General features: G+C 41.6%; 1 protein-coding gene across 1 annotated transcript in view; it reads right to left on the bottom strand.

Annotated features, from left to right (window-relative positions):
- Positions 1–219: 219 nt before the first annotated feature.
- LOC126458626 (cytochrome P450 9e2-like) overlaps positions 220–24,857 on the bottom strand; it is a 30,303-nt gene continuing 5,665 nt past the window's right edge. Inside the window, exons 3-8 of the mRNA XM_050095794.1 lie at positions 20,590–20,727; positions 18,093–18,298; positions 17,817–18,009; positions 14,487–14,708; positions 12,277–12,543; positions 220–2,960 (exon numbers count right to left, since the gene is read on the bottom strand). Of these exons, the coding sequence (XP_049951751.1) occupies positions 2,794–2,960; positions 12,277–12,543; positions 14,487–14,708; positions 17,817–18,009; positions 18,093–18,298; positions 20,590–20,727 (1,193 nt within the window). The 3' untranslated portion in view covers positions 220–2,793. The remainder of the gene's footprint in view (positions 2,961–12,276; positions 12,544–14,486; positions 14,709–17,816; positions 18,010–18,092; positions 18,299–20,589; positions 20,728–24,857) is intronic.

The following is a 24,857-nucleotide window of genomic DNA, read 5'->3' on the forward strand; positions in this document are numbered from 1 at the left end:
TTTTCTTTCCTTGGTTGGCTCTCAATATAACATATTCCGGCACAACTTAAAAAAAAAAGAATGTGGCTCATATCCTTCCAGCAATATCGTGATTACAGCTGTGGGACACTAGCTCAATTTTGGACAAGTATAGGAGATTAATTAAAAAAAAATCTTCACAAGGAATTAGCTTGTTACTATTGTATTGTCAATCGTATGAAGAGCGAGTAAAAAATTCAGTGGCGTAAGACAATGTGTATTTTATTGATAAATAATAGAATACAATACATTTCATCATAGCTGTAACACACACATTAAATCAGCTGTCATTGAGACATTGTTAGAAAAATAATTTATTACAACAAATAATGCTTTTAAGTCAATCTGTCCTTAGAGCAGCGTTAACTTAAACTACACTCTGACTCGTTTCACAACAACAAATCAAATGCTCGAGTGTTGGGCGGTATACAGAAGCTTGTTACTTATGGTTCTCCCTATTTTCAGCTTTAAAAGCTGGGAGGGCAGTAGGAAGTAGCATTGTGTGTTGGATCACTGCAACGTTGTCATTTCCCTAATAGAGGAGGCACAAGATAATGCCATGGGAGAATGTGCATTTTGAGAAACTCAATAGTCGTTACAAATCTACTTTAACACGTTTTACGATAGTAAGCTGTGTTACTTCTTCCTCTGATAGCCACAGGCACGTATTCTCTGTTCCCAATATCGTTCAAGCAATCGCATTTCATGTGCCCTCATATCAAAAGGCTACCGCCGCAAACACTTGGACTCGGATAAATCCACCACCACAGTCTCATCTGTTATTGTAACGCGTAACTGTCAGAAGTCTTCGTAGGCTACATAAAGTCGTTAACAGCAAGTGGAGCAGTTGCTGTACCACACACCAGCCGAAGAGTCTTTGTTCCACGGCAACAACATATGTGAACCTCTACTACGCATCATCATCTCCTCTCCACGAACTACGTCCGCCACCGTTCCCCAATAGTAGCTACGTTAACCACGCGCCACAGTTGCCACTTGTCGACACCAGTAAACAGAACGTGGAAAACCTATTGTGCGTCGCTGGAGTTCTAGCTGTATTGTGGGCACTCCGCAATTCATAAAAGGTCAAGGGAGGATCCATTAACCCCATACCCGAATCGCGTACCTTGTTCTTCAGGTAGAAGAGCGCGTTTATGTTTTCGGGCAGACGAGTCTTCTGCACTTTTGAGAAGTACAGAGCGAGTTTTCATTCTCATTTTAACTCTTCGCTTGAATCACTTCACTCTAACACATAGATTTTTGTCAGTAATTTGAGAAAAGTACAAAGAGACTCCTACAGTACACTAAATTTTGTCGGCTCCGGTCCCATGGCATATCAAAGAAAGACAAGTATTCATTCAGAAAAAGAAACCTCTGCAATGACGAAATGGCAGACTGTGCAAACTGAAATATGGCTCTCACATAATTTAAATGCTATCCTTAGCTTAAACATACCTCCAGAATATATTCTCATTACTATACTTGAAGCTAGTTGTCATACAAGGTGTTTCACTGTTGTAGGTATAAACCAAAGGGACGCATGGAGAAGAATGAAACAAGCAAATAATCCTAGTAAATACAGGTCCAGATACCAATTCTTTCCCGATACGATGTTGTACAAGTGCAGTCATCTCAATGTTACAACACTGTTAACATCTAAGGCTACGTCTACATTTTTGTGTGGTTATATTTAAAAGCTCTGGTGTATTTTAGCCCTGCTGTTAGTGTCTATGAGCTGGGGGATGGTTGTCAAAGTATTCTGGACATGTCTGGGATTTTTTAACGTGTATGGGCGTCGATGAGGAGACGTGCTCAAGCTTGTTTTCACTTGAACGGTGGCCATGCCAAACAACTGCAATGTGTTTGCCCTCGTGTATGTATCTGCTGCTTGAATCCTGAGGGACTCAGTTGTAAGATATTCATGTACTCGGTCGTATATGTTGTACTGAGGAAACAGTTGGTTTCTGGACCTATATTTATTGGAATTATTTACTGATATCATAGTCCTCTACGGATCCCTGTCGTTTGTACCCATAATAGTGGAACACTTTGTACAAGTTACTTCCTTTGAAAGCTTTTTCAACTTCCTTCTGCTGTTTAGGATATTCATGGCAATAAAGTGGCTTCTTGTCAATTTTGTAATGATAATATAATATTATTTTTTCGCTTAACGTTGTTACATACCCACAACATGTCTCACTAATGTGGTTCGAGGAGTGGCCAAGAGAAAATCGAAAAGCTGCTGCTGGTTGTGAAGTTCGTGTACTTGCTGTATGGCCGGTTTTGGAAAATTTGTGGAGTCCGGTTGCTGAGTAGCTAAAAGTTGCTGAGTTAGTGTGAACTGGTTCCATTTGCACTGGGTGTGGTGTGTTGGAAGTATTGGAACTCGTAGCTCATGTGATACCGGCGGTAACACATAAATTATGCACAGACCTGTTGGTAGATGATGTCTGCCACAAGCTCATCCCCCTACCCCTCAGGAATAGAACGTATTAAATCGTAGGACGCCACGCAATTGATGTCTCACACTCTACAGACTTGAAAAAGCGTAATCTGAGAGACCAGTAACCTCAATGGCACGATCTACGTTCTCTGCTGCAAGCTTTCCCATTTTGCGGAGTCCATGCCATCAAGATACACTATCATCAGGGAAGTCAGAGTCTATGCTGACCTCGGTAATTCAGTAGCACCTAGGGGTAAATTAAGTTATGCTTAAATGCAAATCACAGAGTATGTGTCAGGTAGCTTTGGCTCTTCCAATCACTTTTTAATGCTTCACGATCTGGGACTGATTCCCAGCCAGGCGCCACCTTTGATGGACAGCATGAGGCTGTTCGGCTTGGTCTGCAGAGGTACCGGCGTCTTGTCGACCACGCGGAGAGTAAACTTAGACAGCAGGTAGATGAGCATCACCTTCAACTCCAGCAGTGCGAACCTCTGGGCTGAAACACGGATGGTTTATCCAGTGATGAAACATACGTAAACTGAATCGCCAGCGCTACGTACAGGTAAAACTTAGCACACAGAAAAAATGCACGTATTTTCGTAGACATTTCTATTATTACTGATTATCGTAATGAAAACTGCATGCTCATCATATGGGAAGTCCGTCTGTTAAAATGTGGCGTCCATTTAGTTAGGATTTGAATACTCAGATACTTGTAAGCAGATTGTTATGATTTTAGGCAGAGGCATAAAGCAACAGAATTCAATATGCCTGAAGATGGCATAAGCACCCTGAACCCAGTAGCGTTAATGAAAACAGTTCAGTTGCGACTGAGGTGGTTTATTACTGTTATACGACGTCACTCGTATTCCATGAAGACGTGAAGCACAGTGTGAGATGTGCAAAGAAGTCAAACTGTTCATATTATTCACGTGCAACACAAGGAATTGACTCAACATTACAAAAGTATTAATATATTACAACGCTCATTTTAATTATGTCATAACACAGAAATGTTAAATTTGAGTTTTTTGTAAAAGCCATGTTCTTGGGGCAGAAGCATTTGACCAACACAAAAAATTCAGTTCTGTATTAAACTTCGCAAAATTAGCCACAACTTATTTCAAATGCTCTGTTAGATTTTGCAGTACACTTATAGCTTCCTCCTGTGTGTACTACTTATTAGCCCTACAAATTCATCTAGAGGCTATTTTTGCATTTAGTATTACATTTCAAGTAATGGCAAACGTTATTTTCTTTATGATAAAAAATAACAAAATGAAAGGAATTATATAAATAGCTAGGAGTAACAATAACTACATGAGTCAGAAAAGCAGAAATTGTGCAGTGTGCCGTCAGGGTAGAGCTGTAAGAGGAGCGGAATTGGTCAGTGAGGCTGCTGTAGAAGGTGAGGCAGCAGTGTGATGTGATGGGATGGGATGCAGGGACACAAATAACTGGTTGTAGGTAAGACGAGTACAGTATGAGCCTATACCTTTACCTCACGACAGGTGTTTCGCATGTACAGGTACGTCTGCTTGGTCACTCAAACTCAGACAGATGATGGCAATGTGACTCTCATAACAAGCAGCTATGTGAGGTCTTTTCTTTTTCTTGTTCTTTTCTTTTTTTTCCAAGAAAACTTTTCATTGGTGCTTGGCAGAACATGATAGTAGTATTTAATAATATTAAATGGGAAAACATTTCCTAATGATCTGCAAAATTACATTTGTTTTCTAGCGATTCATCTTTCGGGTTCTTACGCCGTCTGCAGGTGACAACCGAATGTCGCAAAAACAGCAAGAAATGATGTGTGGCTTAAACACATAATTGATTGTGCAAAAGACGCATAGTGTTTACAAAGCAAAACATAATTTTTTTATTTGTCACACAGAAATAATTACATTTACTACAAAAGGGGGGAGGGGACAAAGTTTTTAAATGGACATGCATTTAACAAAGGATAAGAAACAAGGTGAATCTTTACAATTTGAACCTTGTATCTATAAGTGAATTTAACAAAAAGGTAACTGAGTCTGACCATTTACTATTAAGCTGGCATTCTGTGCCATGTATTCGCTACCAAATAAACCAAACACGTGACACACAATATAATATTAAATCACCAGACTCAATTTACTCTTTCCTGTTTGTTAAGTTTCTGTTACAAATACTAGGTTCAAGCCATAAATACATAAACTGTTAAATATATCACAACGTAAGAATTTTGTTCCTCCACCTTTTTTGTTAATGTAATTTAATTTTACGTGACCAAAAAAGAAAAAAAAATGTTTTCGTATGTAAACATTAGGCACCATTTTTGTATCTTTTGTACGAATAATATCTGTGTAAGTCGCACGTAATTATCATCGCCTGAAGATGACCTAAGATCCGAAAGCCGGTTTGCAACCAAACAAATATAATTTTGCAGAACATTAGAAAGTGATCTCCTATTTAGCATTTAAAAAAGGAAGTTCAGATCAACAGTTTGTATATGACAGTTTCAGTGGAATTAAGGTATCTCTTGAATAAAATTATTATTATAATCGTTTACGTGATAGTCTTATTTATTATTATGTGAATCAGGATTGTTTATTTTTACGCTGTTGGAAGTCTTAGTACCATTTATAAGAGACATGATCATAAATCAATTAGTGCCGGAACTATGAAGTTTTCTAAGAAATAGTTTGATCGTTTATATAATTAAAGATCTGAAGTTAGTCGTTATTCGTTGCACTTAATAGAAGAGCTTCAGTATGAAAAGTCATACATTGGAAGATGGCGAAAGTTTTTTAATTAAGCCCATATGGTTTCGTTTCGTCACTGTTGCTGTAACTCTACTAGTTCTCCTCACAAACTCTGCCTCTCAAGTTCGAATTCTTCTTTTGTCTTTTTACGTTAACATCCAATTTCACTGTCATAAATAAACTGCGGGACTGCACTCGATTTGTAAAACTTAAAAACTTACTTCGCACTTGGTGTCTCTGATTTCCCGTTACTGTTCCAAATATTTACTAACATTACTTCAGTTTACTACTTATCCCTGCGAAACATAATGTCATCCCTCAGGTACCACAACGGTAAGATTTTTTCAATGGCTGAATTATCTGAAAGAATCTCAGTAGCTCTAGTAATCTTAATTACGATTCGTTTCCTAAATTTGATTTCATAATTTTACTAGTCGTTGTGGCTTACTGTATTTGTATTGGCTTCGTGAGCAGAGTTTTAATCTTTTTGATAACTAAGATTGATTTAATTGTAACAATTACAGTCATATGCAGTTAGCATTAATCTGTTGTGGCGTGTTTGGATTGTCCGGTGGAGAAAAACTGATTCTCAGTAACTACAGCCAATTTTCACTAATTACAGTTAATTTTCAGTATTATAACTTTCCAAATTGTTAGGAATAATACTATGTATGAATACAGTCACAGACTGCTTTTTTCTAGCTATTTAAATAGTGCACTTTATGCGCATGTTTCTGTGACATTCTGTGTAGTGTATACGTAGGGTACTTTCAAAGTAATTAAATCTCTGCTATGTAACCAGCAGCTAAACAGTGGTATTTGTTCATTGTAAACACACGATCGTATATGCCTAAATTAATTATTTTCTTTGCAGTTATTTGGTGAGCATCTTTGGCTCTTCCAGTTGCGTTATGATTGGAACTACCATCTAAATTCTTCTTCTCTCGTTTCACCCACTTTGGGGTACGCTGGATCAATCATTTCTTTGTGCGTTGTTCTTTTCTTTAGGCCCAGTACTTTTTCATTCTTTCTGATTTTCTTCTCCTCCCTTCTTCCGAGATGAAGGGTTTGGACTTTTGTGTGGATTTGTCTTGGAACCTTATGTTTTCAACTTTAGTAATTAATTTAGCTGTTCGATCAATAAGTGAATTTTCTGAAATCTTTAATTCTACTAGGACTTTCTCAGTTTCTTTAAACCAGTTGGACTTCGTTTTTCGGTTACGGAAGAAGTCAAAGATTTCTTAATTATTAAATCAATATAAACTGTTTCGGCTGAAGTGAGTGCAGAGATGCTGTCATCATCAGCAGCAAGTTGCACACGCTGTATTTGCGATACGATTGCGTTTTAGGAATCGATGTCTTGTTTTCGAATCTCTTCGTAGCATGATCAAGTTGTCTAAATGATTAACCGATCGAAGCTGTTAGAAATGGCTTCCGAGCAGCAGCTGAACAACGAAGACAGATTCTATCGTCTCTCGATGAACTGTATTGCTTGTTAACGCGGAAGTGAGCGTTGGGGCTAGACTGGGAGGTAGGAGGTTAGAACGCTGCTTATGGAAGACGTTTTCACAGCTTGACTTTCTCCTGCCCTGGGAGGAAAGATGGTGTCTTAAGGTTCGCACAAATGTACCAGATTAAATTCCGAACCACTCCGTAGTGTCTCATGGGGTGAGGGCATGTGACATTGCGGCCGGTGATCCGTCCATTAGATGATGAGGACGCAAAGCTCAGCTCAGTGCCCCCCCCCCCTCCCCTCCGCACACCCGCACCCCACGATACGCATAAGTCGCGGTTCTCAAACTTTACTAGGCCCCAATGTACACAACGGAAGAAAACCTTTCAAAACCTTTCCAGTTAGGGAGCTGAACGCATCACACGGCATTTCCCAGCCAACAACAAACATTGTTTATAAGAACTGCTCATGATTGACTCCAGGAGTGTAGTTTACAGTTAGGCGGGACGCACCGGCTAATTTAACACACCGCAGCTGCGACTGGGATCAGTGACCTCCTGGAGTAGCCTCTTCATAATAACGTCGCTAATTGTGATGCTACGCGCATGCGCAATCTCTCTCGTGGAATGTCCGGATTCGTGGGTCCGTACGATCACGCACTGTTTTATCTTACTTCTTCTGGTTGATTATTATTGGGTAAAAAATCCTACCGGGACATCCAATTTCGGCTTCACGCTTCCGTGCACAACCTAACGTCGCAGAAGGTAAGTTCATTTGGGTGCTCGGGAGCTTTTTCCCCATATAGCTTGTTTAGCTGTGCTATTTAATGAAACGCCCAAATATAAACAAAGGTATCCTCAACGTGCAGCTGGCTTGATCCCGTTGTGTGTGGTAACCCTCTGATTTCTTATGATCTTTGGGGTAAGTTAACTAGCAGCTGTGGGAATATCAATAATTGAACGTTTACGCGTAAAAACGGTGCTAATTAACTTGCTGCGAGGGTCGCCTCAGAAGTTATGCACACTGTAAGACAGAATCGAAGAAAATAATTAATTTCACAAAATACCTTCCATTCTTGTTTACGGCAGCTTCCCAACGTTTTGGCAATCTCTGTACACCGGATAGGCCATCTTCATTGTTGAGCTGTCTCATTACTCGGATAACCACACTACGTGCTTCGTCAGTTGTACCAGAACGTTTTCGACAAAGTTGTTGCTTCAATCTGGGAGACAAATCAAACTCTGATGGGTTCATATCAGGATTGTGTGGTGGGTGGGGAAATAATGAACATCCATATTTGTCGAGCGTTTCTCTCAGTGGTAGGACAATATGCGCTCTTGCATTATCGCGAAAAACCAGGACACCAGCTGCAAGCGTGGAGAGTCGGAACTTTTCCACTTTGACGATTGCTACTTCAGTTCTAGCTCAGAATCTTGTATACAGATTTCAACAAGTGCAACAATACTTTCAGGAACAGTTCTCCTGCTGCCAGATAACGTTGAAGCAATTCTCCTGCGATTCTTTTGCAACCTCCTTTCTGCTCTTCACTCTAATCATGCGGAACCCAACTGGCAGCAATGTCTCTCATCTTTAACTATTCAGTTCTTGTTCTTTAAACTGGAGATTCAGCCACTCTGACCTCATACGCAGTTTCCTCACGTGTCTTTCGTCGATTCTCTCTCAAAACGTCATTAACAATAACCTGAGAGGTGTAGTCTGTTGCAGCTGATTGCCTTCCACTTCTTGAGTTGTCTTCAATGCTTACCCGACCTCCACAGAAACGTGGAAATCACCGCGACACTGTGCTATGATCCACTACACTATCTCACACACACACCTCTCTCAAAGCGTTGTGAATTTGCGTTGGGTCCTTTACACGTAGGTATCCGATTTTGATGTAGGACTGTGCTCACTGCGTGTAATTCGATCAGGCTCGGTTTTAGCTTCCATTTTAAAACTGTAGTAGTCACGACACAGCCACGCAAACCGGTAAACACATACCCTGACCAGACAGAGCATTACGACCACTGACCTGATGACGATGTAAACCCGTCCAGGCGCCAGCAGCTTCACCTGGCGAGGAGTGACTGCCAGTCAGACACACGCACAGTGCATGTAGTGCCGGTGGGCGTCCTGTCCGTGTGTGGAGTGGGGAAGGCGCGTGCTCTACCTGAGTTTGACTTAGGCCCTGAGGCTCGGCACGAACATTTCGGGAACTGCGCAGACTTGTCGGGTGTTAGAGGAGTGCTGTGGTGAGTGTCTTCAACATGTGACGAAACCAAGGTCTACATATACATCTAAATATACGTGAGTGCTCTGCTTCTCACAATAAAGTGCCTGGCAGAGGGTTCAATGAACCACCTTCAAGCTGTCACTCTACCGTTCCACTGTTGAACGGCACGCGGGAAAAACCAGCATTTAAATTTCTCCGTGCGAGCCCTGATTTCTCTTATTTTATCGTGATGATCATTTGTCCCTATGTAGGTGGGTGCCAACAGAATGATTTCGCGATCGGAGGAGAAAACTGGTGACTGAAATTTCATGAGAAGATCCCGTCGCAACGAAAAACGCCTTTGTTTTAATGATTGCCACTCCAATTCACGTATCATGTCTGTGACACTTTCTCCCCTATTTCGCGATAATGCAAAACGAGCTGCCCTTCTTTGTACTTTTTCGATGTCATCCGTCAGTCCCACCTGATGCGGATCCCACACCGGACAGCAGTACTCCAGAAAAGGGCGCACAAGCGTGGTGTAAGCAGTCTCTTTGGTAGACCTGTAGCACCTCCTAAGTATTCTGCCAATGAATGGCAGTGTTTGGTTTGCTCTACTCACAACATTATCTATGTGATCGTTTCAATTTAGGGTATTTGTAATTCTAATCCCTAAGTATTTAGTTGAATTTACAGCCCTCAGATCTGTGTGACTTATCGCGTAATCGAAATTTAGCTGATTTATTTTAGCATTCATGTGAATAACTTCGCACTCTTCTTTATTCAGGGTCAATTGCCACTTTTCGCACCTTACAGATATCTTATCTAAATCATTTTGCAAGTTGTTTTGATCATCTGATGACTTCACAAGACGGTAAATGACAGCATCATCTGCAAACAATCTAAGACGGCTACTCAGATTGTCTCCTATGTCGTTAATATAGATCAGGAATAATAGAGGGCCTGTAACACTTCCTTGGGGAACGCCGGATATTACTTCTGTTTTACTCGATGACTTTCCGTCTATTACTACGAACTGTGACCTTTCTGACAGGAGACCACGAATCCATTCGCACAACTGAGGCGATACTCCGTGGGCACACAGTTTGGTTAGAAGACGCTTGTGAGGAACGGTGTCGAAAGCCTTCTGGAAATCTAAAAATATGGAATCAATTTGACATCCCCTGTCAATAGCACTCATTACTTCATGAGTATAAAGAGCTAATTGTGTTTCACAAGAACGATATTTTCTGAATCCGTGCTGACTATATGTCAATAAATCGTTTTCTTCGAGGTACTTCATAATGTTGGAATACAGTATATGTTCTAAAACCCTACTGCAAATCGACGTTAGTGATATGGGCCTGTAATTCAGCGGATTACTCCTACTTCCCTTTTTGGGTATTGGTGTGACTTGAGCAATTTTCCTGTCTTTAGGTACGTACCTTTCTGTGAGCGAGTGGTTGTATATAATTGCTAAGTATGGAGCTATTGTATCAGCATACTCTGAGAGGAACCTGGCTGCTATACAATCTGGACCGGAGGCCTTGCCTTTGTTAAGTGAAACCACGTGCGGATTTTATGGGGCTGGGCGGTCCCCCTCATTACGGATGTCGGATGTCGAAAGCTGGCAGACTGGTAAAACAGGACAGGCGGCGAACCGTAGCGGAACTAACATCAGATTTTAATGCTGGGCAGAGTATAAGTGAGTCTGAACACCTAGGGCACCGAACAGTCCGAACAATGGGCCTCCATAGCCGACGACGCATGCGTGTGTCAATGTTAAAGCCAGGACATCGGCAACTATGACCGAAGTCCACATTTGACCACTGGCACTGGACGTTGGTACAGTGGTGGAGCGTTGTTGTACGATCTGATGAACCCCCATGCCTTCTTCATCGTGTCGGTCGGGGGGCGCGAATCCGTCGTCTTCCAGGGGAACAGCTGCTTGGCACCTGTGCTGCAGGACAGAGACAAGTTGGCGGCGACTCCATTGTGCGCTGATGAACATTCACGTGGTAATCCGTGGGTCCAGTGGAGCTCGTACGAGGCACCGTGACGGCCACGGAGTATCGTGCACTGGTTGTAGACCACGTACAGCCCTTCATGACGATCATCTTTCCCGACAGCAGTGGCTTTTTTCGACAAGATAATACGGCACGTAGCAAGACCCAGGAGTGTGATCGACTGCTTCGAGGAAGGCAGTGGTGAGTTGACACTGATGTGTTGGCTCCCCAACTGGTCAGATATGACCTAGATCGAACATATCTGGGATGTGACTGAACATGGCGTCAGAGGTCACCGACCCCCACACCGGAATTTACGGGTGTCAGGTGAACTGTGTGTGCAGATGTGGTGCCAACTCCCTCCACCCACCTACCAAAGCCTCATTGCATTCCCGCTGTTGTCCGTGCCAAAGATGGACGAACCGGCTACTAAGTGGGTCGTCATAATGTACTGGTTGATCGCTATGTACGACTGTCACAACTAAAATCTCGTGCACAAGTGACATGAATTTCAACTCGATAACGCCACCTTAACAGTCGGGCATGTGCAGCGTGCAGGACTTTTGAAATGGCCCTCTTATGAGACGCATAAAAAACACAGGCCCAACTGAGTGTTGAATGCAGAACCTACTGTTGTCTTCAGTCAGAAAAATTGTTTGAACCAGGTCTCCATGCTACTCTATGTTGTGCACGTTTCTACATACTGCATAACTAACGCAGGACCTATAGTGCGTATAATTAACTGTTACTGCTGCTCTGGCTGTATTCATTTCTCAAGGGATCACGAACTAACTCCAAGTGTAACAGCGGACGAAAATTTTTGAGAAGACTACCACCAGAGTCATTAAAAAAAATTTTGTACGACTACACTGAATAAGTGGTACGCTGCGCTGGCCTCACAGTACCCTAACACAGCTGTCATGAGACTCTAAAGATGCTGCTTAATATTACGGTTCTGCTACATTCAATGTCACTCGTCAAAATAACACAGCAATATCTGACACTTGACAGTTGCAATGAAACGTAAAAATACATTTATAGTTTAACGAGGACCAAAATAACGTTCCATTGAATCAGAGCCTCATGCAAAATACTATCCACTTAAACGCCTAATTGAGTGCAGCCACTTAATGACACCCAGTGTGTTTTTAAACAATTCTGTAGCAAGTGCAATAAACACAGTGTAGATGGTTTTGACGTTGTCAGTGTCCCAGACAGTACTTAATAGTGAAGATGAGGAGTGAAATACACGTAAAGTGTTTATGTAAACAGCTTTCGTTAAACATTTAAGCATCAATAGTAACAGTGGAGAGGAAAATCTGTATCGACGGGATAGTTACGTTAAAAAAGAATGTGTAGAGAAGATGAAGAAAGTGGAACAGAAAATCGCTTACCAATGCAAATACGAGGTCCAACGCCGAACGGGATGTAGGTGAAGGGCTTGATGAGGTGCTTGTTCTCCGGGCTGAAGCGCTCCGGATCGAAGCGCTCGGGGTCAGGGAAGTACTTCTCGTCGTGGTGGAGGGCGTGTGCGGGGATCCAGACGCCGTCTCCAGGCTCCAGCTGGAGTCCGTCCGGACAGGTGTCGGTGGCGGGCAGGCGGTACGGCTTCACGCACTTGCGGTCGGAGGCGGAGCCTGGGGTGTACATGCGCAGCGTCTCTGTGGAAACGGGACGAGCAGTGAGGTCTCGCTCACCAGCAGCTTACACTCACAACACGGGCTAGGCTACAGGGAAAGCACGCGGCTGAGAAACGTACACAGTATATAATCATAAGATGGAGAATACTGTAAAACTCACTGGAGGCTGCGTCTGTATAGCAAAGATCAGGTGTCCACGTAGTTACGATATCTGGTCAAAGGTATGAGGACACCCATTAGTGGAGATTGATATGGGGCATGCCTACACTTTGCCTTTATATCGGCTTGAAATCTGCTATGTACACTTTCACCAAGGTGTGGTTCTGAGGTCATCAGTCCCCTAGAACTTAAAACTACTTAAACCTAACTAACCTAAGGACATCACACAGATCCCTGCGTGAGGCAGGATTCGAACCTGCGACCGTAGCGGTCACGCGGTTGCGGACTGTAGCGCCTAGAACCGCTCGGCCACACAGGCAGGCGGTAGAGAAGGCAAAAACATGAGATGGAAAAGAAATTCACTTTTCTCTTAGGTGGTTCGAAAGTCTACGACTTTACACTAAGTACACATGACAGTCTATCACACAGCGCGACCTTAAACAGCGTCAAATTGGCCTTACAATCGTACACGACGAGACGAGAAGGAAGCATTTTGTAATCAAAGAGTGATTCATTATCCTGCTTTTTTCATGCGACGTTTCGCAGCCGCCCTCCGCAGCGCTCGGCTGGTCCCTGCCCGTCGGCGCTCAAGCGTCTTCTGGTTCGGTGTACCTGTGGGTGTTCCTTTGGTTTTCCCTTCCGCAATGACATTAGCAACAGTCCATTTTGGCACATTCACAGTAGTTGAAATGTTCCAAAAGAAATGTTACTCAAGTTACATCCAATGAATATTCCACATACAGAGGCACTGAGCTCTCTTTGCCGACCCATTCTTCTATTAGTGCTTCTCTACTGACGACACAATACCCTTGGTCTCCTTTAATAATGGCGGGTCCGCCTCGCGTCACATGTAGTGATCAAATGAGTATTTGTAAATTTGTGGTAAGATCTTACGGCACCAAACTGCTTAGGTCGTCGGACCCTAAGCTTACACACTACTTAATCTAACTTAAACTAACTTTCGCTAAGGACAGCACACACACTCACGCCCGAGCGAGGACCACTATCAGCTTCCACATCGTGGGGTCTGCGCCACGCTCAAACCCTCTCATCAGCTCTTACCAGCTGAAATCGGGATTCATATGATGAAGCTATGGTTTTCCAGTCGTCTAGGGTCCAACCGATATGGCCGCAAGTCACCTCGGTATACAGCCTGAAAGGTATTACACTTCCTTCAGTACATACCCTGGGTGCTCCTTTCACTTGGAATCATGTCTCGCTATTAGACGCTATCCACTGAGATTCCTCTTGCTAGTAAGTCCTCAATTAAGAGACCTTGTTCCGATCTTCCGTAAACACATATGATATCTTACTAGACATACGGAGCCATATCGAAGGCTTTCTATATGTCGTCAACGAGTATAGCAAGCACAGTTTCAGACAATTGTTGCTTGCGGAATACGTGACGGTTCCTACATGGATTATCGGTCTGAAAAAGTGTCGCCATAGACTACGACACTAAGAAGTACAATGTCAGCCAAGGAATGCATCATTCCCTTAGGAACTAAGAGGCACTTACGAGTATTGGTTAATGAAAAACCGCACCAGTTGCTGATTTACTCTTTATTTAAGTACACTTACAGGTCCGTGGTCTTAAAGAACGTATCAACAAGTGGAGCGGTCTTTCAGTAACTGCGCTTACAGTTGCGAAACAACAGCAGTCTCTAAACGTGGAGATACTTGTAATCTACGAATATACTGTGTCGGATGTGAGTGTGCGGCTTTACAAGTGCACGCTAATTAGCTCTTGTGGAATGCACGCTCTTACAAAACTTCGCCGAGTGGAGTCGGTATCTGCAGCTTACCAGAGACGACCATGTCGAGGTACTGGCTGCCCGTGACCTGCTCGTAGCTGGGCTGCCCCCCGCTCTTCTGCATCAGCTCGTCCACCTCCCTCTGCAGCCGCCTCTGGACGTCCTGGTGTGTGGCCAGCAGGTAGCTGCAGAACGTCAGCACGCTCGCCACCGTCTCGAAGCCAGCGAAGAAGAAAAACATCGCCTGCGCCGCCACGTCTTCTTCGGTGAGTTCTGTGCCGAGGCAGAACAACACTTTAACAGAACTGACAACGATTTAATCAACAGTTTGGAAAGCAACGAAATTCGACAGGCAAGAACAATACTGACATATTAGTATTCTTTCGCATTGTGGACTGTATGCAGTTTATTCAGTGCTATGAATAAAAATCGTAGTCAGCGTCTTTGGGGGCTGTTCCCACAGTCTGAGAGGTGATGTGCTTGACCGTGCATCATTGCTGTGTATCAGATATGGAGATGACGTAACACGGACACCAGTAACTGCAGCGATGATGTACCATGAAAATACCTCAGCACCTGGCTGTTTGTTGTTCGTATCTGTTTCTTATCTAACTGACTACAGTCACGATTTCTTCTTCCGGATACATCAAAATACACCTAGAGTCAAAGTTATTCGAATGTAAACACAGAAATCTGACAATTTCAACAGCAATCACTTGAGAAGTGTGTTTTCTTAATATGTGAAAGCGCATTAGTAGTAATTTTTTCAATATGCAAAGTATGCAGTGTGTACAGGCACTCATTTACGTAATCATGTACTCCAGACCCACCAAATTAATTAATCTTAAGAAAGGTTCGTATTCATTTATTTTGTGTGGTGAGTTCTACATCTACATCTACATTTATACTCCGCAAGCCACCCAACGGTGTGTGGCGGAGGGCACTTAACGTGCCGCTGTCATTACCTCCCTTTCCTGTTCCAGTCGCATGTGGTTCGCGGGAAGAATGACTGCCGGAAAGCCTCCGTGCGCGCTCGAATCTCTCTAATTTTACATTCGTGATCTCCTCGGGAGATCTAAGGAGGGGGAAGCAATATATTCGGTACCTCATCCAGTCACGCACCCTCTCCAAACCTGGAACCTGGACAGCAAGCTACACCGCGATGCAGAGCGCCTCTCTTGGAGAGTCTGTCACTTAAGTTTGCTAAACATCTGCGTAACGCTATCACGTTTATCAAATAACCCTGTGACGAAACACGCCGCTCTTCTTTGGATGCTGGTTTGCTGCCGATTTTGATGAGAACAACCTCATCTCTGAACTGTTCATCGTAGCACACTGTCTGCCCTACCTTCCTATTCATAACGAACCATACTCCCGTTACACCATTTTCTGCTACTGTTGATGTTGCCCTGTACTTGGTCTGCTCTTCATTTCACTTCACTGATCCCCAGTGTATCTAGATTGAGCTTTTGCATTTCCCTTTTCAGATTTTCTAGCTTTCCTACCGTGTGCAAACACCTGACATTCCACGCCCCGACTCGTAGAACGTTATCCTTTCGTTGGTTATTCAATCTTTTTTGATGGAAACCTCCCCCTTGGGAGTCACCTACCGGAGATCCAGATGGGGGACTATTCCGGAATATTTTGCCAATGGAGAGATCATCATGACACTTTTTCAATACAGGCCACACGTCGTGTGAATAAACATTCTGTGTCTTTAAAGCAGTGGTTTCCATTGCCTTCTCCCATCCTCATGCCGCTGATGATAGCCGATTCTTCCGGCTCTAGGGGCAGTTTCCCACTCCAAGGTAAAAGAGTGCCCCGAATCTCTGTCCGTTCCTCCGCCCTCTTTGACAAAGCCGTTGGTAGAATGAGGGTGACTTCTTATGCCGGGAGTCTTCAGCTGCCAGTACAGATAATTTTTTATTGAAAATTTAAGCGGTGGCGGGGTTCGAACCTGATACCGATAACATTTTGATTACTAATCAAAGACGCTACCCAGAGACCATGGGTGTCACCACCTGCCATATTTATGTATCTTTATCTCTGGATTTGTTGCAGCTAGAGTTTTTAAATTTTGACTGCTATTTTCAACAGGTATTTTTATTTCACTGAACTAGAATCAATTTTTTTTTCCTTGTTGGTAAGATATTTATGATTTTTTCCGTTAAGCCGTTTTTAACTGGAAAAATTTCTACGGAATTCTAATTCAGAGAAAGGCCAGTACTTGTCACGATTCTAATTGAATAGCTCCTACTAGTATTCTGTGGCATTTCTGAAATTCTGAATATCTTGGTTAAGTGGTTTCTGGGGCAAAGATACGTATCACACTGAAAATGTGAAATGCTACAAAATTCTATTAAAGTAATTTGTCATGAAATTCACAAATAATTCTAATTTTATAATAAAAAAAGTGTCCAGGAGAATAATCCGGGTCATCTCCCGGTTCTTCTTGTTTACATAGAAGCTTTCTTCCCTTTGTCGCCCGTGCATTCTTGTTGTAAAATTCAGCTGACACTGAGCGTCGTGCATTCACACATTGCCCGTATGCTGTCCAGATACACTTTTGATGGTATTAACAACAGGAACAACGCATACCCTTTCCAGAACCTTTAATCTACTCACGTGGCCTCATTAAATAACTCATTTTTTTCTGAGTACGACCGTGAAGACATTTCGTTAGATATGTCTCAAAGCGTTATGTTCTGGTTTAATTGCTTACATAACTGCTCCTGGGATAACACTTTGGTGATGATAAATAACTTCAACAGTTTGAACTTCCCTTTCTTGGCACTACAACTTAGGACCGATTGGACAATCAAAATGTGGAGGATTGCCGCCACTTGATAATCGATGAAAACATGTTGCCTATAAGCTTGCTTCCTCAACTGCAAATTATTTACATTATGTCTTATTTCCATGCTATTGCACTGCTATAGTTTCTTTGTGTTATATCTCAAAGCGTCCTCTAATGTTCTTAGCTTCAGGACCCAAAACAGTAAATCAAAAATCAAAAAACGAACAGTAAACTTGGCTGGCTTTTATGACGATGATACCAACGGAAATATCAAAGTTTCTACTGCAAAGGAGTGAAATCACCGACTTCTATCTCATGTTTTCGAAAATTCGGAGGTTTGAATACGAACACACCGTAAGGTAGGTGATTTTTTACTGAGCGCACGTATAATTTAGATAATCGGGGAAGGTATTTCTGAATAGAATTTCTTAAAGAATGTTGGAGGATTTTAAGTAGAAAATCAAAGAATTTTTACAGGTATAAGAAATGAAATGTCATTTTTTGCTATTTTGTTGGATTCCGACTCCCGTTCAGTGGTAGATGTCCGTAAATTTAATGGTTGGACTCCAACGCTCTGTACTTACTCATACGCCGGCCTGCACTGGTGCCGTTCTGCTCGTCCTCTTCTGCCTTCAGTTCACCCCTCCTAGCCTGCATCAGCAGCTGGATAACATCTGGACGGACGATTCCCTCTTTATCTCGCGTCTTGATAGTATCTGCAACCACCGACCTGAAGTACCGTTCCGCCCTTCGGTCGAAGAACGGAATGTTCAACAGCTACCGTGCATGAAACAGAGAAATTATATTAATGGAGGGTAGATGATGAACCTATGTACTGTGCGTTTGAATAAAATGCCTACCTTCATGAGCTTCGGCGAGAAAAAGTAACCAAAAGCAACAAGCGCTTTCACATTGCTCATAGCGCGGCCCATGCTGTAGAAAGTATTGTTGGGTTCCGACAGCGAGTCCACCCTGACACCAAATGCTGTTGTGGCTATTACATCGTTGGTAACACGAGTGAAAAATTCCTTCATCTCCAGTGTCAGGACGTCATTTCCACTGGAACCTTGAGGAAATAAAAGCAGCTATCATCAATAGCTTGTACCGTTTCAGTCAGATACTTAAAACTATTTGTTGTACAACTTAATGAGTTCTAGGGTTGCCCAAGATGATAATACGTTCTTTCCAAATTATTTGCTGTTTCCAGCATGACATTTTGGTTCTTTGCTATTACTTGAGTGGTTACACAAAGGCTCCATTCAGCTGCATTAATTGTCCAAGATGCTCAAGAAGAGTTACCAATATTCTTAAAGGAGAAATTCTCGTCAATACTAGAAAAAAAGGACCCTGACAAATATGTTGGGAAACAAATAATTGTTCAGGGATGGGCTGGACCGGTTTAAGGCCCAAGAGACAAGCTGAGCGGGTCGTCAGAAACATCATCATTGTGAGATTACTGTGTAAGATACAGAGAAGTCATGACAACGTTCGGTGAAATTAAAAGCAAAGGCGGCAACACTAACAGTGAAACGTCCCCTTTGAACAATTATACTAGACTGTGCTTAAACTGACACACAATATTTTTAGCGCAACGCAATCTGACTTTCAAAAATCCCTACAAAAGAATGGCCCTGACTAACATTAACCTATACGTTTCACAAATCACTTACCTCACAAAAATCTTGGTTACTCGAACTACTGCAATACAGCGAGCGCCACTACTGTCAGCTAAATAAAAGATTCAAACTACGGAAGGCACTAACTACTGATAGGCGTAGTTAGCAAATGAAAGATTTTGATAGAGAACAAACAATGTATTTACCTTAATAGTCATAATTGACATCCAGTCTTACAAATTTCAAAACTCCGCCATCTCTCTCCCCACATCCACCACCGCTGGCGGCTCACCTCCAACTGCGCAACGCTACGCGCTGTTCACATCCAGCTGCCCAACACTACAATGGCAGACAACAATGCAAACTAGCCACAGACTGCACACAGCACAGCCAGTGATTTTCATACAGAGCGCTACGTGGCGTTACCAATAAGAAAACCTAAACAGCCTACTTACAACAGTACAATGCGAACTCCACTGCTCAACGCAGGGGAAAGAGCAGGTAGGTGGAAAGAGTACACTGGAGGCTTCTATGAGAGAAAGACATGTCTGGTGTGACAGAAGAAGCAATGGACGCCGATATGGAAGACGCATGAGATCCAGCAATAGAGTCACAATTTAACAGGATTGTGAAAGACTTAGAATAAAGTAAAGTGCAAAGTACAGATAACATTCCCACGAAGGTTCTAAAATTATTGAGGGAAGTGGCAACAAACTATTCAGCTAGGTATGTAGACTTTATGAGACTTGATTCGTATCATCTGACATTCGGAAAATTATCATCCACACAAACAAGATGGACAGATAGGTATGACCACTATCGTTCAATCAGCTTAACAGCTCGTGTATCCAATTTTCTGAGAAGAATACGCAGGAACAGAAAAGAAAATTCAATATATGTTAGACTGATCAGTTTGACTTTAGGAAACATGAAGGCAAAAGAGTGGCAGTTCTGACTTGCACTCGATAACGGATGCATGACTTAAGAAAATCATATCATCTGTCGAGTTAGAAAAAGCGTTTGACAGTGTAACAGGGCGCAGCATTTTCGATATTCTCACAAAAAACGGTAGTCAGTTACGGGGAAAATGGGTAAGATACATGTTTTACAACAACCAAGAGTGAAAAATAACAATGAAAAACGAAGAACGATGTGGTCGGATAAGCAGGGTGTAAGATAAGGATGCACTCTTTTGGCCTTACTCATCAATCCAACCATTGACGAAGCAGTGAAGCAGATAAAGGTGCAAGAGGGGGCTTAAAATTTCGGGTGAAACGATACGAATGATAAGATTTGCTGATTCCATTGTTATCCGCATTGAAAGTGAGGTAAAACAGTAGGAGCTCTTGAATGGAAATTGTATGTCGGAATTCGTACGTGGGACGGATACAGAAGTGTAATGTTTGGCCGTGCGCACACTGTTAATCGCCTATAGCATACGAGTTGTATCTTCTGCAAAACAATATACCACCCTACAGCTTTCGAATCGCCGAAACGATTCGACGAACAGTCTATGGACGTGAAGGTTCTGGTGCTGGCATTCAGGTTACCAGTCCTCAGTGCTGGTGAGCACGTCTTGGATGTTATAGAGTGACATTTGCGCACCGTGGATTCTCTCCGATTAATATTTACTAATACCATTAGGTTCCATTTGAAATTGTCTGAAGTGCACGTTTCTCCTGCTTACGCTACTCGAGAATATATCTGATTAAGAAATCACCCTAATGGAGTAATTACTCACCTTTGTGTTCAGCTGTCTTCTCAGAAAGATAACTGATCATTTGCTGTCCAATCTCTGTCATCAGCACGAACATATTCTTTATCTTCGTAGTAGTGAATGCCGGGCTCAGCGTGGTCCGCATGTCGTGCCATTCCTTTCCTAAGATGAGAGAAGACTCAGTGTTATTCTTCTGAGCAAGCTCCTGTTTCTCTCCAAAATGGTCTCAACAGAAGCTACTAAGCTACTAACGCTCTTAGATAACCAGGGCAAAGAACCACTGGCATGATGCGACGCAGGTGACTGTAAAACTGTTTTACAGTTTGTAAGAAAACGTTTCTGTAATAGCCTGACCACTATTGCTAGGAAACTTCCAAATATGAATTATCGTGATGCAGATGGCGCCACAGCAATCCACAGTATTAAGAAGTGAATGGGTTTGTGACAGTAACCATTCCGAATCTCATTTATTTAAGCGAATAAAAACTTACTTTCACTTAGAGTGGGTCACCTTAAGGATATTAATGTCGAAGGATGACACCAATACTGGTGATATGATTGAAGTGCACGGGGCTCCATCTCTCTGCTTGCCTCGTTGATAACACTCATTTGAGTAAATGTAAAATCTTAGCTGGAATACATTTTACGTACCCAAAATGGATGATTAGATTAGATTAGATTATATTAGATTAGATTAATACTAGTTCCACGGATCACGAATATGATATTTCGTAATGATGTGGAACGAGTCGAATTTTCCAATAGATGACATAATTAGGTTAATTTAACAACATACTTAAGTTAATATAACAACTTTATTTTTTGTGTTATTTTCTTTATTTTTTCTTTTTATTTTTTTAATTTTTTTAATTTTTTTGTTTTTTTCTTTTTTTTTCTTAATTTATATCTAACAATTCCTCTATGGAGTAGAAGGAGTTGTCATTCAGAAATTCTTTTAATTTCTTCTTAAATACTTGTTGGTTATCTGTCAGACTTTTGATACTATTTGGTAAGTGACCAAAGACTTTAGTGCCAGTATAATTCACCTCTTTCTGTGCCAAAGTTAGATTTAATGTTGAATAGTGAAGATCATCCTTTCTCCTAGTATTGTAGTTATGCACACTGCTATTACTTTTGAATTGGGTTTGGTTGTTAATAACAAATTTCATAAGAGAGTATATATACTGAGAAGCTACTGTGAATATCCCTAGATCCTTAAATAAATGTCTGCAGGATGATCTTGGGTGGACTCCAGATATTATTCTGATTACACACTTTTGTGCAATAAATACTTTATTCCTCAGTGATGAATTACCCCAAAATATGATGCCATATGAAAGCAATGAGTGAAAATAGGCGTAGTAAGCTAATTTACTAAGATGTTTATCACCAAAATTTGCAATGACCCTTATTGCATAAGTAGCTGAACTCAAACGTTTCAGCAGATCATCAATGTGTTTCTTCCAATTTAATCTCTCATCAATGGACACACCTAAATATTTGGAATATTCTACCTTAGCTATACGCTTCTGATTAAGGTCTATATTTATTAATGGCGTCATACCATTCACTGTACGGAACTGTATGTACTGTGTCTTATCAAAATTCAGTGAGAGTCCATTTACAAGGAACCACTTAGTAATTTTCTGAAAGACAGTATTGACAATTTCATCAGTTAATTCTTGTTTGTCAGGTGTGATTACTATACTTGTATCATCAGCAAAGAGAACTAACTTTGCCTCTTCATGAATATAGAATGGCAAGTCATTAATATATAATAAGAACAACAAAGGACCCAAGACTGACCCTTGTGGAACCCCATTCTTGATAGTTCCCCAGTTTGAGGAATGTGCTGATCTTTGCATGTTACGAGAACTACTTATTTCAACTTTCTGCACTCTTCCAATTAGGTACGAATTAAACCATTTGTGCACTGTCCCACTCATGCCACAATACTTGAGCTTGTCTAGCAGAATTTCATGATTTACACAATCAAAAGCCTTTGAGAGATCACAAAAAATCCCAATGGGTGGTGTTTGGTTATTCAGATCATTCAAAATTTGACTGTTGAAAGCATATATGGCATTTTCTGTTGAAAAACCTCTCTGGAAACCAAACTGACATTTTGTTAGTACTTCATTTTTACAGATATGTGAAGCTACTCTTGAATACATTACTTTCTCAAAAATTTAGGATAAAGCTGTTAGAAGGGAGATTGGACGGTAATTGTTGACATCAGATCTATCCCCCTTTTTATGCAAAGGTATAACAATAGCATATTTCAGTCTATCAGGGAAAATGCCCTGTTCCAGAGAGCTATTACACAGGTGGCTGAGAATCTTACTTATCTGTCGAGAACAAGCTTTTAGTATTTTGCTGGAAATGCCATCAATTCCATGTGAGTTTTTGCTTTTAAGCAAGTTTATCGTTTTCCTAATTTCAGAGGGAGAAGTGGGTGAGATTTCAATTGTATCAAATTGCATGTGAATTGCATGTGAATCAGATTTTCGACTACACTTCGTTTGAGCAACATCTGCCTCGAGTATCCGCCCTCATATTTTGACTCCATTTCCACTAGTAGCGTTTTTGCATTTCGGCTGTGCCTCGTTGGAAACGCTCGCCGTGTTCATCGCTGACAGCGCCGAGGTTCTCAGGGAGTAAATCAAGATGGCAGACCAACAAATGTGTTGTCAACGACGTATTACAATCCATGCCCTTGTAGCTCTCAGTCAACTCCCTGACCAGTTCTCTGTAATGTTCAGGCCTGCAGTTTCCCACGTTTATGACAACTTTTTTAAAAGAGTTCCATGCAGCCGATTCTTGCATGTTTAAAAGGCTTCCAGTGTGTGAATCATTCATAAGATGTGTACTTTGAGGACCAACAAGTATTCCCTCTTTTATTTCCGCTTCAGTAATCTTCGGGTATTAGGTTTTTGGGAAGAGAGATGCTTTCTTGTCACGTTCCGCTGATTTCACAAAATTCTCAGTCAAACATATTTTGATATGTAATGGAGGCAATAACATTTTGTCAGCACTTACAAGTGGTTGATGAAAAACGTTTACGTGTTCTAGGTTGAATGAGTCTCTCTTTGGCCAGATTTTCTTAATAAAATGATTGATTCTATCTTTGCTATCACAAATGCACAAGAAGTAGCAAAATTTTGTATAACGAAGTTGTAATCGAAGCAGAATACGTATAACTTTAAAATCTGCACGTATCTACCATGAACAGTCATAATAACGGATACTTGACAGAAATAAAAGCATGTTCATGTAATTTTCCTCAATAACAACTGCATGGGCCACAAGAATGGATTGAAACTTATTTCCTTTACGTGGTAAAATCCCTTTCAAGCTCGTTTTCGAGGAGTCAATGAACAGGCGTCAACCTTCCGATTTTATTCAACAACCAAAATCTATCAAATCCTCGTATGCCAGAAAGTGAGGTTAATTTGTAGTAACGCCCTTCAGAAAGTCTGGATCGCTCTGTTGTTGTAATTCATTAATATCAACATTTTCACAATCTTCGCGTACGGTTTTGTCGTCTGATCGAGTTAGTATGGGAAGACCTGGTCCGTGACGAACTAGTCGAATTGCTGATTCTACAGACGGATATCTACAGTATGTTTGGGCTATGAACTAATTCGAAATATATTTGTCAAGCAGAATCAGCAGTCGGATGCATGACCCTTGGGTTCCCGTCATTTCACAGCATGCAAAAAGGCATGGGACAAGATCCTTTTAATCAGCCAGTTCATAATGTTACACATTTGACGCAACAGATTTCTGGAGTCCTCATCTTATTCTAGTGTATTTTACTGTCAAAATAACACTCGTAAGGTCTTTTAATTCGAGGAGTGAAATTTCGCCTCTGTATTTGCCAAGTGAATTCGTCGAAAACCCAACAAAAAGTTTCTTTTTCGTTTCCACATTTGAAAGATATGTTACTACTTCTAAAACACAGTGCTTAAGATAACACACTATTAGCTGACAATACACTTTTCAGTTCGAAGCTGAAGAACATTCAGGATTAGTTTCTATCAACAAATGAAGAATCTGTGTTTCTGACAAATAAGCACGACACTTTCTGTCTGTAATAGAGAATCTTCTGTATCTGCTGTTCGAGCAAACCTTGGTATGGGTGGGGAATCCATTATTGAGCTACGAGGAATAAAGAGAGGGCTCGTGGAATGCAGTCAACGAAAGGCCTAGAGTTAGACCAAATATAATAAGGCAAAGACCAGATCCCTCCTTTTACTCAGCCTGTGAAACACACAATATCAAAAGGCGTT

The sequence above is a fragment of the Schistocerca serialis genome, chromosome 2 (genome assembly GCF_023864345.2).
Source record: "Schistocerca serialis cubense isolate TAMUIC-IGC-003099 chromosome 2, iqSchSeri2.2, whole genome shotgun sequence".
Lineage (NCBI taxonomy): Eukaryota > Metazoa > Arthropoda > Insecta > Orthoptera > Acrididae > Schistocerca > Schistocerca serialis.